This window comes from Mesoplodon densirostris, chromosome 5 (assembly GCF_025265405.1).
Source record: "Mesoplodon densirostris isolate mMesDen1 chromosome 5, mMesDen1 primary haplotype, whole genome shotgun sequence".
Classification (NCBI taxonomy): Eukaryota; Metazoa; Chordata; class Mammalia; order Artiodactyla; family Ziphiidae; genus Mesoplodon; species Mesoplodon densirostris.
Genome location: NC_082665.1, coordinates 63296761 through 63311150, shown reverse-complemented (window position 1 = coordinate 63311150; position 14390 = coordinate 63296761). Strand labels below are relative to the sequence as shown.

Here is a 14390-nt window from a genome sequence, read left to right as displayed (position 1 = left end):
TGGACTCTTTCTCCTGTCGTTTTACAGCTTGAGTCCCTCTCCTTTTCCCCTTTCTCTTGCACGGTACCTCCAAGCTCCATTCCCTCTTCTTAAGGAAATCAGCCAGGCCTCAGATGGAGCTGTTGTCCTGACAACCTAAAGGCGCATCAGGCTTTCACTGAGGCTGGCGGCTGCTGAAGGGGCAGTTGTGGAAAGCGAGGGGCCACGCTGAGGGGAGGGCAGAGGGGATGACTCCGAGGGGCTGTTGGAATCCGCGGCGGGCGGGGGAGGTGCCAAGCGGAGGGCGGGCGGGAGGGAGGGACTGGAGGGAGAAACAGGAAGGGGAGGAGGGGGAGGGAGACTCTGGGCTGCTGCCGCTGCTGTGTAGGTTTCTTTACACTCGCTGGCAGGCTGGGTGCCGGCTCCCTCGCCCACCGGGAAAGTGGGTTACGGAGGCAAGAGGCTCAGCTCAGACGCTGGCAAAGGAGCATCCAGCCACAGAGAGACCACAGAGCACCTTCTTTTTGGCCGCCTTCTCTTCATCTTTTCTAGAGGGTTTTATATTTTGTACTCTCTCCTTTCAAATTTTGTTTCTTTGACTTTTCCCCACCTCTGCTCGGGTTTTTGAGGGCTTTGTTGAGTCTTAGAGGCAAAAGAGACTGAGCGAGGGAAAGAGAGAGGCAAAGTGGAAAGGACCACAAATTGGCAAAGCCTGTTACGCCTTTGCCGTGGATGAAAGCCCTCCGTTTGTAAAGCCCTCTCGGCGAGCAGCAGGCCCACGCACATCCTCCAGAGTAGCCCGCGACCCGCACCTCGGCGTGGCCACCATGGTCGCCAGAGTTCAGCCTGATCGGAAACAGTTGCCGCTGGTCCTACTGAGATTGCTCTGCCTTCTTCCCACAGGACTGCCCGTTCGCAGCGTGGATTTTAACCGAGGCACCGACAACATCACCGTGAGGCAGGGGGACACGGCCATCCTCAGGTAGGGCTTTCGGGCAACTTTTCTGTGGCGCTTAAGAGTGTGTGAACTCCAGCTCCTGATGCTGCAGGCTTGTGCTGTGTGTGTGTGTGTGTGTGTGTGTGTGCGCGCGCGCCTTTTACAGACTGGTCGCGAGGTATCTGCCAGCAAATTTCAAGGGGATTCTGGTCACTGTCAGGGATCAGCCGGGTTGGTTAAATGTTGTTTAGTTCCTAGGATCTTGCTTCTCGTGCTGAGAAAGCCTAATTTCATCTATGGTATTAGTGACATTTGGGCAGTATTTTTGCTTTTGTGATTGCGGATGCTTTGTACTTAAGAGTTGTGTTGGGGTTCCTTAACTGAGAAAGAAGTGTTTGTTGAATTATGGCTCTCAGAGAGTGGTACACGGTATTGCATTCTCCGTGGTGTGTGTGTGTTTGTACGTGTGGCTACGTACAAAAAGGCTCTCGCCCTGCCCCAGCAATAGTTTGGAGAGGAGACTTTCCGTAAGGATCTTCTAATTGACATGGAGGGCAATAAATCACTCTTAGAACTTTGGGTGATGACTGAGCGTTTTCCGGAATGTGGATAGAAATCAACACAAGAATGAACAGAAGGAAAAAAAAAAAAAAAAAGGAACTTGCCGAATTGCTAATATTTAAGAATAGGAGTGTTAAGCACAGAGGTCAGGAAAGAATTAACCTGGCGTTAAATGGATATTTCAAATTGATTATTGACCTCAACGTCTTATCTCTATGCAGCTCTGCCAAACTCCGAAATATAATTTGGGATTGAAATTTGGAAAGGAAGAGTCCCAAGTCCTTGGAGTTTGACCCCTGTAAGGGACAGTGAGCTGGAGAAACTCAGATGGAACCTAACCATAATTCTGTTTCTTAAGAGCTCCTAGACTGTTTTCCTGTGTTTCTTTTCTCTTTCCCCTCTCCATCCACTGCATATACTCCTTGTCCTTTTTTATAGCTTTCCTTGAATTTCTATCAGATACTAAAAATAAATAAATAAATAATGAAAGAAAATGTTCTCTTTGGAGATCTTTTAAAATCTCATTTCATCCAAATGAAATGACCTAGTGTCAGTCTGTCTATCTGGCTAATATTGTTTGTTGTGGCAATAAAAAGCAGTATCTGATAGAAAAGAAGCATCTAATCTGTGTGCAAGGAGCTGATAGTGCATAAACCCTGAGGCATCGGGGAGCAGTTCTATAGCAGAGCTGCCTACAGCAGCAAAGTTTTCTTTCCTTTTCTCAGAAATAAATTTGGTTGGCTGTCACAGTGTCCTGCTTTGGGATCTCTTGCCTTGTTAGAGAGGGCTGTGTGGGTTGTGTGTTGTGGTGTGTGTATGTTGCTGCGGAGTATAGAAACTAAGAAAATCCTAATGTGTAAGTGCTCCTGTCTTCATTTCCTGAGCATTGCGTGATTATGAATCCCAAAGATCCTACTATCCAAAGCATATTTTCCCTTCTAGCTCTCTCCAGCCCTGTGAAACCTGCGTGTGTGATTTATCCACATGGAATAATAAGATTTATAGAGTAATTTATCTGTTTGCAAAGGGATTTGGACATGATGCAGAAAATATTTTCCCAAACACATAAGCATGCCGTATCAACTGCTAGAATTCATATTCCGTAACATCATTAACCCTTTACAAGTGAAGCACTCTATATAAATTTATGCTATTCTTAGCAAGATTTGTTTTCACTGATTATAAGAATGAATATGGGAAAAGTGAATACTCCGGGTGTATAAGTTTTGATGTTAATGTCCATGAACTTTGTAAGGACTTTCTAAGTCAGCATCACCTATATCTTAAGCTGTAGTTATCAAAGAGTTAGATAAGCATGTAAATGTTAATTAGGAGAAAGAAGGTATTCTTATATTTTCCTCCATCGTATGCATACAACTCTATGTCTATGAGAGGCAGTCTTACTACATAAATATCTATATATGATATATACGTGCTTCTGTGTGTCTATGGCTCAAAAGAAATGGAGTTTTTAAGCATTACACTTTAGTAGGTAGTATGGAAATGGGGTGGGTAGTGAGCACAGAGAATAAATATAGAAGCAGTCATTCCCTGGGAAAGAGAAGATAGACAAACAGAGCATGCAGAGAAGTCACCTGTGAGAGCCCATTGCTTTCCCAGACCTCACCTAATGTGCCCTCTTTTTTGTTTCCTTTGCCTTGGACAAGGCTTTATTTCTGGGTTGGTGGAGCTCTATCAGAAGTAACTATGGAGAGAGTTCCCTTTGTTTTTCGTAGCTGACCTTCTTCTAACTCTGTTTAACTGAATCCAGTAAGCTTTGTGGGTCAGTTTGCTGGTGAAGATTGGCACTCTTGCTTTCTGTTTACAAGTCTAGCCTGGGAAAGCCTTGCTTCCACTTTATTTTTGACATTTTACTGGGAGCATGAGCTTCCAGGGGAGGAGAGGAAGGAGAACTTGATTCGTTGAAAGCCACAGTAGATGTTTGGCACTGAGAAAGTGAAATGGCAAGGGGAAAAAAAATCCTCTCTCAGTGACTCTGTGGCCCTGAATGATCTGAAATGGGAACAGGAGAGAAGGGAGGTTTGTAATTCTGGTGGTCCAGTGACAGGAGTTTGGCTGACTGTCCCCAAAACATTTACCTTTACTGACTTACTTCCATGAAACAAGTGTTTTTTGGGGGGAATTGATGCTTACTTTTGTATAATTATGATCTTTGATGTAAATGTGCATCTTGATAGGACAGTATATACTAGTCTTGGGGTCTTGCTCTGTAATTTCTACCTTTTGGAAGAAAGAAAAGAAAGACTCTAGAATGAAGGTGACAAAACTAGGTGGAAAGAAAGATCATCTCATGTATACCAACCTAACCCTGTTGTTTCCCAGAAGGGATTCTAGATCTTTATGAGCGCCTTTATGAGATCCTTTAAGAGTTAAAGGAAACCACAGTACCATCTTCCATCTCAAAGGCAAAGGATCAAAGTACGATTCACAGACCAGTGGCAGCTGCAGCAGCGCCTGGAGTGCCTTCCTAAATCCTACTGAACCAGAATCTTCATTTCCATTTGTTTGCAGAGTAAAGTATGAGACACAGTTACCCACAGGACTTGACTTGTGTGGAAGTCTCAGTTGCTTTTCTGAACGGAGCCCACCTGCCTCACTGCCACCCCCGCACAAGTGTAGGAGTTCATCAATTACTGGATAAGTTTCTAAGCACTGGTCTTTCCAGCCCTCTATCCTTGTACCCAGGCTCCCATAGGGATTCACTTCCTGGTTAATCTTGGCAGCTTGAAACCATGTAACTCTTTTGATAAAGTAAGGGAAAAGTGAAAATAGTCTTCCAATCTGACCTTTAAAATTTCATTTTTAATAGTCCCCCTAACTATATTTTCAATATTAGCAGCATATGTCTGGAAAGATCATTATAAAATAATTAATCCCAATATATCTGCTCATAAGGTAACTCTAAAAATTACATATACCTGCATATCTGGACATATTGCGTAACTGCATACGTGGTAAAATCAGAGGGTCCACACTAGTGTTGTGACTTTAAATATTTAAAATTGGGGGCATTGAAATTGCATTTATTTCACAATTCTGACCCTATTTGATGTTTTCAGGATATTATAATACCTTTTGTGGTGATAACATTTTTACCATTTAAATGTAAATGTACCTAATGAGTGTTAGGTATAAGAAACTAAGTACCTATGTTTAAAATAGTTAAATTTTTAGTTTTTCAAAATCTTTGGTCTTTTATTTCCTTGTTTGTTTCTACAGTAGGAGAAAAAGCAAAAACATTAAAAAGATGTGATTATTTGACAGTAAAATGTAAAAATTTTGTGCAACTTTTAAGAGAAAAATGGCCTCTCTTCTTTAAAGTATCTGGCACGCCTACATTCACAAAGAAACTGTCAACAATCAAACAAACTCCTGACACAGTATGTGATTTTTCTACCAGTTATAATTATTCATTATTTGAAAACAAACTTTGTGGGCATGGGTCTATAAGGAGAGTTTGAGACACTTACGAAGTTTTCTTTTTCTGTAGCTAACTCACTAAAGGTAATCAAAATTTATAGGTTTTACTGATACTCTAAGGACTGTTCATTGCCCATTAAGTCCTTTATCAAATATATTTGGTAAATAATGGAGTAAAGTGTACTATATCTTATCTAAGAATATGGCAGATTATATACATTTTTAAAAGGATGTTTATGCACTTATGTCACTTGCTGTTCATTTATGTCCTGAGGAACACAGCAGACAAATCTCATGTGACAAATACAAGCTGTGGTAATTTGTGTTTCTCTAAGTATGAAACGCATACATACAACACATGTTAAGGTGATTGTTCTAGGTAATTTGACTTCGAATGGATTATTTTTAGAGTCATGGAGTGAACAACCAAAAATGACTGACTCATCCACTAACTCAGTTGGTGAGGGTTAAACATTTGTGTTTCTTGAGGCTGGTTCCACATAACAGCAAACTCAGGCAGAAGAAGGATTAGTGCATTTTGCTGTAGTCTTTGGGAGCTCCAAGTACAAATGTCTGTGACTCACCTGGTAGGAGGTTGCCTGAATGTGTGCTGGTCCCCCTCACTGTCATCACCTGGGCCCAAGAGAGCCTGCCCTTTCAGGCCACGGCTTATGGCCATTGGTCCTGTTCTCCTGTGAATATCCTTCCTGTTACTTTGTACAACTCAGAAGAGCTAGGCTCTAATTTTGGATCTATCCTTGCATGCTACATGACTTTGAGAATGTCTCTTAAATATTTTGAACTTCAGTTGCATTTAAAAAATGATGAACTTACCTATTTTAGTTACTCTATGGGATTGTTTTAAAGAGCCCACAAGAGGTTAAAGTAGTTCACTTTGGTGAATTATAAACTGCTACATAGAGCATAAAGTGTTAGTGGTTTTTCAACTACATGTAGCCAGTTGTTTAGACTTTAGGGAGCTCTCTTTTTTTAGACCAGAGTTTCTCAAACTTGAAGGTGTATCCAAATTACCTTGAGTGTTCGTGAAAACGAAGACTACCTGGCCCCCACTTTCAGAGTTTCTGATTCAGTTCTCTGGTAGGTGCTGAAGCTACATTTGTAACAAGTTCTCAGATGATGCTGATGCTGCAGGACCGAGCCACAGTTTGAGAACCACCAACTCTTGCTGCTACAAGTGTGTTCTGTAGATGAGCATCTTCAGTATCATATAGTCACTTGCTAAATTCCAAAATCTCAGGGCCTATTCCAGACCTACAAAATCAGAATCTGCATTTTAGCAAGATCCCAAGTGATTCATAAGCACATTAAAGTTGGAGAAATGCTGCTGTAGAGAGTTCACAACCATGGCTGCATGTTACACTCTACTGGAGGCCTTTTGAAAAACAATGAAGCCACATATTCCCTACTCTCAGAAATTCTCATTGAATTAGTTTGGGGTGGGGCTTGGACATAGGTATTTAAAAAATGATTCTGATATGTACACTGAGTTGAGAACTGCTGCTTTACTGGTTGAAAAATCTCTTTTACAAACCATGTTCAGGGCAGCACTTACTAGATGTGTAGTAAAAAATTATAGTCATGTGTGTGGTTTGGGAAGTATTTCAACAGCAAAGATGTGCAAATTCAATTGAGAGAGAGGAAAGAGATCATCATAGATCCATTTCTTTACCACACAATCTCATCCCTACAATGTCATGGAAAATGGAGTGGATGTTAAAATAATCCATATTATTTTAATGTGGTTCTAATTTACATAATATCTCTTGAAATAACATTAAAGCTTGACTTTTTAAATCCTGTTGTTTTGTGTTCACTCTTTCATTTATGTTAGGCAAGACACAAAAGATACAAAACAGTTCTAGATTTTCTTTTTAATGGGAGAAAAGAGACTATATTTAGTCAAGGAAAATATCTTTGGTCTTATTCAAACAGGCTTTCTTCTCTGTACTTACGTTGTCATATCTGCCACAAATATGATTTACAAAATATTAGCTAGATGTTTGTAGAATTCATTTCAACTCTACATGATGATCAGTCTACATGAAACTAATAGAGAAGTGTTTATGTCAAAGATGAATGATTTTTATCAAGGATATAAGTTCAGAGTGTTCAACAAGTAGAGTCGTCCCATGGTATCTGTGGGAGATTGGTTCCAAGACACCCCTCAATACCAAAATCTGCAGATGCTCAAGTCCCTTGTATAAAATGTCATAGTATTTGCATATAACGTATGCACATGCTCTAGTATACTTTAAATCATCTCTAGATTACTTATAATACCTAATATAATGTAAATGATATGTAAATAGTTGTAAATAAAATGTAAATGCTATGTAAATAGTTGCCAGTGCTCTGGCAAATTCAAGCTTTGCTTTCTGGAACTTTCTGGAATTTTTCTTCCAAATATTTTCAATCTGCAGTTGGTTTGAATCCGTGGATGCAGAATCCATGGATACAGAGGGCCGACTGTAGTCAGAAGACCAAGATCTAAACATCTTGAAATAGTCTGATCTATTAAATGAGTAAAACTGACAGTTACTTGGCCTACTACGCAAGCTATTTTTATGATCAGATGAGATACTATGTATCCAAGTGTTCTGTAAACTATAAAATGATATAAAATGTAAGCTCTTAATAAGATTATTATCATTTTATTCACAGTAGGAAATAACTTTTATAAAATTAGAAAACAATAAAATAAGCTTTTTATTTTTATTTCTATGGTTAAGTTTGGCCATTTGGTCTAAGATGGCTATTTCTTTTCAAGTCCTTTAAAGTCATATGTATCTTATAGTTGAGTTTGTTATCAGGAGTGCAGGATGAGTGAACACATTTTTATAGTCACCTGTAATCAAAACATAATCTCAAGTTAATAAGTGATTAACCTTCACTGAAGAAAACACTTTGCTTCAGAATTTGTTAATTACTATAGGGTAGATTTGTAGAAATTTAGAATAGGAAAGTCCTTGGAGATTAGGCAGTCTATCATCTCACTTTAAGGAGATGATAACTGAGAGGAGAAAAATTTAGTTGGTTGTCTAAAGATTCAAGTGACCATTTGAGAACTAGATTCATGTCTCCTATTTCTCATTTCAGAGATCTTTATTCCAAATAAAGAGCTGAAAATTATCTTCTTGGTTTTCATGTTATAACATGATATGCCTTTTTTTGTTTTGAAATTGTAAGCTATTTTTTAATTTCTTCCTCATGCTTTTATGTTTCCAAATTTTCTATGATGAGTACATACTATTGTTAAAGCAAAGAAAGGAAAGAGAATGAAATATGAGTTAGCCAGTGGTCAATAAATATCTACTGATCATCTACTCAATGTCAGGCACTATGTCAATGACATTCAATGCAATAGGACTCTCTTCCTGAAACTTTTTTTTTTTTAACATCTTTATTGGAGTATAATTGCTTTACAATGGTGTGTTACTTTCTGCTTTATAACAAAGTGCATCAGCTATACATATACATATATCCCCGTATCTCTTCATTCTTGTGTCTCCCTCCCACCCTCCCTATCCCACCCCTCTAGGTGGTCACAAAGCACTGAGCTGATCTCTCTGTGTTATGTGGGTGCTTCCCACTAGCTATCTATTTTACATTTGGTAGTAGATATAAATCCAGGCCAATCTCTCACTTCGTCCCAGCTTACCCTCCCCCCTCCCTGTGTCCTCAGGTCCATTCTCTACATCTGCGTCTTTATTCCTGTCCTGCCACTAGGTTCTTTAGAACCATTTTTTCTTTCTTTCTTTCTTTTTTTTTTTTTGGTTCCATATGTATGTGTTAGCATACGGTATTTATTTTTCTCTTTCTGACTTACTTCACTCTGTCTGACAGTCTCTAGGTCCATCCACCTCACTACAAATAACTCAATTTCATTCCTTTATGGCTGAGTAATATTCCATTGTATATATGTGCCACATCTTCTTTATCCATTCGTCTGTTGATGGACACTTAGGTTGCTTCCATGTCCTGGCTATTGTAAATAGAGCTGCAATGAACATTGTGGTACACGACTCTTTTTGAATTATGGTTTTCTCAGGGTATATGTACGTTAGTGGGATTGCTGGGTCATATGGTAGTTCTATTTGTAGTTTTTTAAGGAACCTCCATACTGTTCTCCATAGTGGCTGTATCAATTTACATTCCCACCAACATTGCAAGAGGGTTCCCTTTTCTCCACACCCTCTCCAGCATTTACTGTTGGTAGAATTTTTGATGATGGCCATTCTGACCAGTGTGAGATGATGTCACACTGTGGTTTTGATTTGCATTTCTCTAATGATTAATGATGTTGAGCATTCTTTCATGTGTTTGTTGGCAATCTGTATATCTTCTTTGGAGAAATGTCTATTTAGGTCTTCTGCCCATTTTTAGATTGGGTTTTTTGTTTTTTTTTGATATTGAGCTGCATGAGCTGCTTGAAAATTTTGGAGATTAATCCTTTGTCAGTTGCTTCATTTGCAAATATTTTCTCCCATTCTGAGGGTTGTCTTTTCGCCTTGTTTATGGTTTCCTTTGCTGTACAGAAGCTTTAAAGTTTCATTAGGTCCCATTTGTTTATTTTTGTTTTTATTTCCATTTCTCTAGGAGGTCATGATATGCCATTTTTTACCCCCCTAAAATATTATGCTAGTCTCCTATGATTTGTCCCTCTTGGAGATCCAACTAGGATGGCTTCAGTGAGGTTGTGGTCTCAGTTGGCAGGCTCTGCTTTGCATAGGCTCAAAGGGTATTCCACCCATTGCAGACACTGTAGATTGTATCAAATTCTTTCAGGAAGGTAGAACATTTTTTTTTTCTAATTTGTACAAAAGTTACTTTGGGCTAAAATTGGGACTGATTGTGTTAAATTGGGAGGAACTGTAAATAGATCTAGACCTGTCTCTTGGGATGGCAGAGGCACTGCTGCAGGTGCCTGGGGAGTTTCTGGTGTGACATGCAGGACAAGGTCTCATGAAGCTTTCTTAGCAGGTGACAGGCAGAGCCAAGGAAGGTACAACATGGTACACAAAGAAAAAGGGCAGAGCACAGTAAGGGGAAAATAACAGGTCAACAGCTTTTAGTGAGCCCTCCATGGAGGCAGGCAGTGTTACAGGGAGTTCTGTCAGCTCCTAGTAGAGACTCAGTCTCAAGACTGAGGCTCAGAGAAGAAACAGAGTCCTTGTCTTAAGGACTGGCTTCAACAGGGCAGAGAACTCAGTAATAAGGGATATTCCTCAGACATATTACCAAGATAGGTAATTTGGTCAAGGAGTAAAAGAGAGGGTTGTAGTCCCTAGAACTGAAGCTCTGTGTCAAAGCTATTGTAACAAGGGGTGGCATGGAGATGCATCTCAGAGTGCTGAGCCCCATCTTTTTAAACTCTTGCTGTATAAGTTCAGGATCATAAAACCTGGTCCAGCTTTGTGAGGTAAAGATGAAGACAAATGTCTGAAATGAAGTAGGAATTGACACTACTTAGACCTTCCAGACTCCAGGTAGTTAGCAGAACCATGGACCCAAGCTCACCTGACTATCCCAGATCTGTTGTTTTCCAGTATCAATCTAGAAATGTCACCAGATCCTTCAAAGGCTTCTCATCATCTACCACATGAAGGCAGAGCTCCTTAGCTTGGATAACTCTCCATGACCTGCTACCTCACTGTGTCCACTAATTCAGAACCACTTACAGTTGGCACTCACGAGCATGCTAGTGTGTGTGCACACACAATGCTGGCTCTTACCTTTCTTCATGATGCTCTCTCTGCCTGGAACCTCTTCCGCCTCCCCACCCCTCCCACCACACTTCTTTGCTAGGTTGCCTCTTTGCCACTCTTTCAGGGCTCAAGGTTAGTTCTGGTGCTATCTAATTCAAGTAATCTTCTGTAATTTTCCCAAAGTGGGCTATGTACCTTATTTATTATTGCTGATAGCTTCTCTGCATACCTCCCCTTGAGCTTAACTGAGATACAGTTGACAAATAAAATTTCATATACTTAAGGTGTACAGAAGGATGATTTGATATATGTACCAATTGTAAAATGATTACTAAAATCAAGCTAATTGACATATCCATCACCTCATATAGTTATCTTTGCGTGTGTGTGTGTGGTGAGAACACCCAAGATCGACTCTGCTAGCAAACTTCAAATATACAATACGACATTATTAACCATAATCACCATGCTGTACTTTAGATCCCCAGAAATTACTCACCTTATGATTGAAAGTTTGTACCCTTTGACTAATATCTCCCCATTTCTGCCACCCTTCAAGCCCCTGACAGTCACCCTTCTACTTTCTGCCTCTCTGACTTTGACTTTTTTAGAGTCTGCATATAAGTGAGATAATGCAGAACTTACTTTTCTCTGTCTAGCTTATTTCACTTAGCATAATGTCCTCCAGGTTTACTCACATTGTCACAGATGGCAGGATTTTCTTCTTTTTTATAGCTGAATAATATTCCATTGTGTGTATATAGATATAGATATAGGTTTCATACTTTCTTTATCCATTCATACATTAGTGAATGCTTAGGTTGTTTCCATATCATGGCTATTTTGAATAATGCTGCAAAGAATATGGAAGTGCAGGTATCTCTTTGAGATACTAATTCTATTTCCTTCAAAAATATACCCAGAAATGAGGCAACTGCAGTATATGCATACCTCAATGTAGCATTTACTACACTCAAAAATTATGTTCACTTGTATCTTGCTTCAGATGTACTATCAGCCCTTCAAAGGCAGGTGTTTCATCTACTTTGCCTTTTCATTCCAGAATTTAGCTTAGTACCTACAGGTGCTCAGATAAATATTTGCTCACTGAATTGAACAGAGAGGGATAGTCATACTATAAATCAAGCAGAGCAGAAATTTATTTATAAAAGAGGAAATAAATTAGGAGACATGGCTGAAGAAAGTTATGTTAATGGTGAAATCAACCACCCCTGGAGTGATTGTGGATGTGTGGTTGAAGAAGACATAGTAAAATAAGAGATTGATTCTCTTCTGATCATTAGTAGGGTGGATTAGGGGGTTTGGCTGGAAATACTTTGAACATTCCCTGTTGCAGCTACTCTATTTGAGGATGGCTTTCTAGAGAAGGTCAAATAGGGTTTTTTTTTTAGGAGAATCACAAAGCTTCAGTCACAGGGGCCCAGACAAATTATGCTCCTTCCTCTGATAGATTAGCAGCTCTGACAGAGCTAAGAGTCACTCAGTGCTCCTGAAGTGAGGCATGTCCACTGTCTGAAGAGTGAGCTCAGCCTCGCAGGGAGCCGTAAGAGAAGGGATACACTTTCCCTTTCTCCCTCTAGCAGTGGCTGTGGACTTTCAGGGGCTGAGTTGGGGATTTGGGAGCAGGATTGTTGTGCAACAGGCATATTCACCTGATCTGTTCTACTTTGTTGTGAAATGAGGCAAGGGGCAGATCACTCCCATTCATTTGACTCAGAGTAATTATTCAGACTGACCAATGATGCTTACCTGAGTTTTGCAGTGTAGGGTTCATTACTCACTCCTGGAGAAATTCCAACTTGAATGTACAATGGGCTTTGTAATAATCCCAAATTCCCTTTTGTGCATCTTGCCATAATGCACAAGGGCATTATTTGTGTTAGGTCAGAGGGAAAATGCAACCCAGTTTCTCATACAATAACGCATTAATATTTATTCCTTTATAATTTTTGATGATACATTTCTATATTGAATGTTTATATCGTGACGTTATCTAAGTTAGTAACATCCTTTCTCAAGTTGTGCTTTAGACATGCTACTGTTTACCACACTACCTTTCTAGGAACAATAGATAACAACGAAAGTGATGCAGTTCAGTACTAAGTCATGAATAGCCAAAATACACGTGAAAATACTAAATGGGAAAAATAATTGGTTTCCTTATTTCTAATCTTTGTGTTTCTTCAGTCACACCTTGTTCTAGCATATCTACATCAGGGCTGTTTATTTTATGGGGTTTAAGCCACATACAGCTGCCAATTTGTGGCTGATCTTCATCTTGAGATAACCAAAGATTGCTGTCATCTTGTGTATGATCATGGTGCAATTGCATGAGCATATCTTACGATCAGCATTTTCTATTGCTGAATCATTAACTTAGCAGATGAATGGATTTTTCTTTGACTTTCTTTTTGACCTCTATTCTTCTGTGTATCTTTTGTGGCTCTAATCTGATGAACTAATATCTAATATCATCACCATGGCAAGGAACTGCCTAAAGTCAATAGGTTATTACTAGATTAGAGAAATTTCTAGATTGAACATCAAGAGATTTAGACTTTAGTTCCACAAAACCTATTGTCTATAGAAAGTTGGGAATTAGCCTCCATAGTTTCAACTCCAAAATTGTTATAATTCCTACTTGCCTATTAAACAAAGATGTTGGTCTGGTAAAGTGACATTATGTTTTTGAATATGGTTGAGTAAATCAGATGAAATGTATGATGTTATAAATGAGATGATGATATGCCGAAATTTAAAAAATAATAAACTCCTACATTATTTTATAAATGTCATAGTTTAGGAAACAAAAACATTTTTGCATGAATGCCTTAATTCTTGTTTAAAAATAAAACAATTCAAAATACAGTTCTTCTAAAAATAACAGTATGTATTTATACAGAATCTGTTATGTGTAAACAATTTGTGTCACAAATGTATTTAATCTATATTGTATAGATTTTTATTTTATTTTTAATTTTTCAGCATATATTTATAATTATATATAGAAAGTAAAAGCATACATGTGCCTTTTATGTGTACATAAAATTTACATACACAAAATATAAATGTGAATATTATTGTAAACTTGGGTCATAGCACACTTTAATAGGAACCTAATTAATTTGATGCACTAATAATTGGGAAAGTTTATTTCAGAAAACCAAATTTTCCAGGTTTTCAAGGATGTGGACAGATATAATATATAAGTATCACATGATGACTTTCTTAGTTGGTTTGGTTAATATGTTTTATTTTTAATTAATCAATATGCAACAACTAAAATTATCTTGTAAGAGAAGCCAGACATAATACTTCTTGTTTCTATTATATCTTTGTTATCGTATAGCCCCTAAAAAGTAAAATCTTCTAACATTTTTTTCTACTTGTATTAAAGAATAGAAATTAATACTGTCTTAGCTAAATGAGAAATAACTTAAAAAATTAAAATCAATTCTTTGTTATCTCAGTTCCAGACTAAATTTCTATTTTCTTTCATTCTCAGTCACCAAAAGATCTAGTGATCTGTTAACTAGCATTCCTAGTGAAGATGAGAAACTGGCCACTGAAAGAATTTAAATTAAATTTCAATTTTTTATCAAGGAAAATTATCATAATTCTGTTTTTATATCCTTTTCAATGTTAAAGACCCAAGGCATATGAAGAAATGATTAGAGTAATATAAACAAGTTCGGCTGTAAGACTTATATGCATGAAACCTAGGT

The 14390-nt window shown here is 38.4% G+C and overlaps 1 protein-coding gene across 1 annotated transcript in view; it reads left to right on the top strand.

Annotated features, from left to right (window-relative positions):
- The first annotated feature begins 389 nt into the window (after positions 1–389).
- The window catches only part of LSAMP (limbic system associated membrane protein), a 663395-nt gene continuing 649394 nt past the window's right edge, over positions 390–14390 (top strand). The window contains exon 1 of the mRNA XM_060098969.1: positions 390–961. Coding sequence (XP_059954952.1) covers positions 807–961 — 155 coding nt within the window. The 5' untranslated portion in view covers positions 390–806. The remainder of the gene's footprint in view (positions 962–14390) is intronic.